This window comes from Dacryopinax primogenitus, assembly GCF_000292625.1.
Source record: "Dacryopinax primogenitus strain DJM-731 SS1 chromosome Unknown DACRYscaffold_4, whole genome shotgun sequence".
In the NCBI taxonomy this organism is placed as follows: Eukaryota; Fungi; Basidiomycota; class Dacrymycetes; order Dacrymycetales; family Dacrymycetaceae; genus Dacryopinax; species Dacryopinax primogenitus.
The window spans coordinates 233,198-237,159 of record NW_024467201.1 but is presented as its reverse complement, the minus strand read 5'-3'; the positions used below and the strand labels follow the sequence as shown (position 1 = coordinate 237,159).

At 48.0% G+C, this 3,962-nt stretch overlaps 2 protein-coding genes across 2 annotated transcripts; one reads left to right on the top strand and one right to left on the bottom strand.

Annotated features, from left to right (window-relative positions):
- Positions 1 to 348: 348 nt before the first annotated feature.
- Positions 349 to 690, top strand: DACRYDRAFT_105101 (uncharacterized protein; the record flags this gene model as incomplete). The annotated part of the gene is made up of 3 exons (XM_040768038.1): positions 349 to 412; positions 469 to 533; positions 586 to 690. 3 exons carry the CDS (start codon positions 349 to 351, stop codon positions 688 to 690), a joined length of 234 nt encoding a protein of 77 aa, XP_040630926.1.
- Positions 691 to 1,621: 931 nt separating this feature from the next.
- On the bottom strand, positions 1,622 to 2,166 carry DACRYDRAFT_48931 (WD40 repeat-like protein; the record flags this gene model as incomplete). The annotated part of the gene is made up of 2 exons (XM_040774873.1): positions 1,622 to 1,912; positions 2,050 to 2,166. Coding segments are annotated over 2 exons (408 nt in total), but the record flags the coding sequence as incomplete, so codon positions are not given.
- Positions 2,167 to 3,962: the final 1,796 nt, after the last annotated feature.

The following is a 3,962-nucleotide window of genomic DNA, read 5'->3' as shown; positions in this document are numbered from 1 at the left end:
CGACCCCCCCCCCCCCCCCCTGCCCTCCACAGAGGGGGGCAGCCATAAGGTGCAGCAATAAATGCCCAGGGGCTGTGCCTTCCAAATTAGGAAAGATAAGCAGGAAAATTGTGCTGGTGGATCACAAGAAAGCAGAGAGCCTGAAAAAGGAAAGCATGAGGACAGAAAGGATATACCAGAAGAAAAGCTGACATGATGAAGGCATTATGATGCAAGCAAGAAAAGAAGTGCATTAATATTGGGACATGAGGGAAATGAGTAAGTGAGAAGAGGCAGTGCAGCTACCATATTAGGAAGGACTCAACGCAGTCCCAGGATGCAGTGAGTTGGCCAATCCCTTTCCTCACCATGCCACCCCTCACTGAGCCATGTAGTCAGAATCTCTTCATGACTGCTCTTGCTGAGATGGAAAGTGTGTTCCCTCCTCTTTCATAGCTGGGCTGTACAGGGGGGCTGATGTCCATCTAGTGAACCCAGGCCAGACACCTGCATTCATGACAAATTTCGGCAGCCTGTTCTATGAGACTGCCATGGTGCATCCCTCCCCCATCACATGCAGCATACATGACTGACCTCAGGAGACAGTGGATGGTCAAGTCCCAAGGCGAGATCTCTGCCGCCTGGGTGAACCCTGACAGGACCAGTGCCCACACGTGCCCTCCCTCTCCTCTCCCACAAGCTGACAGGTGACCAGCAGTTCCCCTCTATTTCTGGGTCTCAAGTCCCACTCCCCCCTTTTTCACCTATGCAACAGGCAACCTGGGTCAGCTTCAGGGCAAAACACAGGTTGTACATCCCCTCCCCTCTCATCCACTCATATATCCATCTGCCTGTTGTCTTCACTGCCCTTTTCTCATGCCAGGAATGTTCAGTCACTGATTGAGAATTAGACTATAAGTTTGTAGAAGCTGGCCAAGGGTCATTGTAGGTGGTGGGGTGGATATGTCATTTGCAGGCTTGGAACATCAGTCAGACCATACCTTACTCATACATACCATTCAACAGACTTCAGCTACATTATTCAGTGCCTCAGAGGTGACCAACTCCACATGCATTTGACAGGCATGCTGTGAGGGCAATATGATCCAACAATCATTGATGATCAAATAACTGAACAGGCAACAAGGAAAACAAAGAGTAGTGAGTTGTATGTCAATCAATACCTCGACCTTTGTTTACAAATGGAGTCAACAAGGGTGTTGTAGAGTGAGTGGTGATTGGCAGCTGACAAGCACAGTTGTGTGTGTGTCATGTGCATGTTTGGAACAATCAAAGCTTTGTGTTTAGAACCTAATGACCTTGGACTGTGGGGTTCCTAGGAGATTAGCTCCAAAGAGCTACAGGGGCTATACCTAGGGCTCTATATATGTCTAGGTATGGAAGTAAAAGGAAGCAAAGTCTGTGGCTGACTATACAGCTTGCTTAGGGCAGGCACCTTATGTCTCTTGTCTGGTTGGTCCTGCACAATCTATGACCAACATCTCATGTTCTGGGATCTGTCCTTCCTGGAGTCAGGTGATTGTAGTATCAGCTGTCATTTGGGGTGTCATGCCATGTGACTGTGCTCTGATCATTGTCAATTGTAGCTGTCCACAATTGATTTTAGGGACATCCCCTGACACTAACAAACTGATGTGACCTTGCCCATGTGATCCTGCAACAACTCCCTGATCTGCTCCCCCTTGTCTGCACTCCAGTCATTCACCGTCCTGTCAGATGTGCTGGATGTGGAATACAGCCCTTTGTATGACCATGCCACCACATTCACCTTCCCCACATGATGCTGCACTGGCTTGCCAACTGGCAGCCCAGTTTCACTGTCCCAGATCTGGATGGTCATATCCTCAGAGCAAGAGGTGATGTGCATGCCGCCTGGCAACCAAGCAACCAAGTTGATCACACCAGAGTGACCCTACAATGGACTTCCCAATGTTGGCCTGATTAGGGCATCCCAGATTTGGATTGTCCAGTTGCTGGAGCCAAAATGATGCGTGTGCCATTGATTGTGACCAAGCAGACCTGTCTGGTATGTCCTAGCTGCAAGGAAACTGTGACCATCATTTGAACATACCAGATGCAGATCATCATGTCATCTGACCCAGAGAAGATGTAACTCCCATCCAGTGACCAGGCGAGTGAAATGATTTTGCCTGCATGATCCTGCAATGGCTCCCCAACAAGCTCCCCCCTCTCCACATTGTGGATTGTGATTGAGTTGTTGTCAATACTGCATGTGATATGCTTCAAATTGTCAAATTGGGTGACCAAGTGACCAAGAGCATGGCACCTGTCTTTAGCTCCACCATCTTGACAATGGCCCCAGTTTCCGCAATCCAAACACAGGTGGCCTGGTTGCTTGAGTGGGAAAAGGTGTGTTGAACAACCCCACCTCCAGTGGGGTGTGTCAGGCTGGTATTCCCACAGTTATTTTTGGGCCCTAGAGACTGTTATGTGGCACTACAGACCCTCACTATGCAGACAATGCACCCCAGCAATGAGTCTCGATCCCCTCCAGATATTTGGCATAACAACTATGAGGGTTCCCATGCGACAGGACCATACAGATATTTGGCATGACAACTACGGGTTTCCCCTGCAACAGGATTGACCCACACAGATATTCAGCATGCCAATGTCTGCCTTGGAGAGGTATCTGGAGACTAGATTAGTATTGAGCACAGCCTAGAGTAGCTAGTATAAGTAGTTTCCAGAAACTCCTGTATCTAGCTTATTCTGCCCTTTTTCTGTTAGCATTATACGGATCCAATTATCCCCATACTGGATAGGCAGCTTCAACTTGACTTAGTGTATTTGACTTGACTGGATGTATTTGACTAGATGGAGACTGACCTCTGAATTATTACTGACTGACTTTCAATAGCTCAGCTACAGGCTGACTCCCGCATTCCTACTGACTTTCCCCCTCTCTTCCCTCTTTCCCTAGCAAGTTCTCACATACCACCCATCAGACTGATATTTTGGACACCTTTTGGGTTGGATCATGTTTGGAGCCCAATGTGAGGCAGCTTTTAATGATTAAGAGCTGCTGAGGTGAGAACTCCTCCTTCTCTGACTTTTGATACAGGCCTCCCAAATTCTGGTATCTACTTTTGCTATTGACCAACAGAATGAGCTCAGGGATGAATGGCAAGCCTGATGTACTGTGCTCAGAGAAACATCCACAATTTTGGACAACACAGAAGTATCATCAACTTCTTCTGATAGGAATACCTCCGATATAGTCAATGTAGTCTGACGGCTCCTCATGGCAAGCAAGCATGCTATGCCTACAGGCAAAGAGTCTCCCTTGGCCCCCTGCTTTTCTCCTAGACCTCTTGGCATCTCCCATTACTTTTTGGCTCTGGAAAAACTCTTCAGCCTGTGTGGACTGGCTGTTACTGATGGTGCAGACAAGATCAACTGGGCCTGCTTTTACAGGGACAATGATACCTATGAATTATGGGCACAGATTCACAATGGAATGGAGGACATGAAAAAAAACTTGTATCCAGATTTCTGTTAGGGCAACACAGGCTGACTAAGTCTGCTCACCTAAGAGTGCCAAGAGTCTAAGCAGGCAACAAGGAAGTGGAGTAGACCTGATGACTAAGACCTATCTACAGTATAGGTACCTGTGGATGATCCTAAGAGACCAAGTCTGAAGAGACAGTCCCAGGCAGAGTAGGCCTAATATTTATACCTCTGTGGTGGAACCTGCTAGAACATCTTGCTTACTCAGCCTAGTCAGGTGATCAGGTCATATGACCAAGGATGAGGTCATATGAGGTCATGCACAGCCATGCACAGCAGGTCACCTGACCATCCAATCCTTCCAGCAGGTTCCAGCACATGCCAAGGTATACCAGCTACTTCCATGTCATAAAGGCTTAGTCATGTCTCTTGACCAAGCAATGAGCTGGTGCCCTGACATCACCCCCCCTTCTAGACATGCTGTCCCAGCA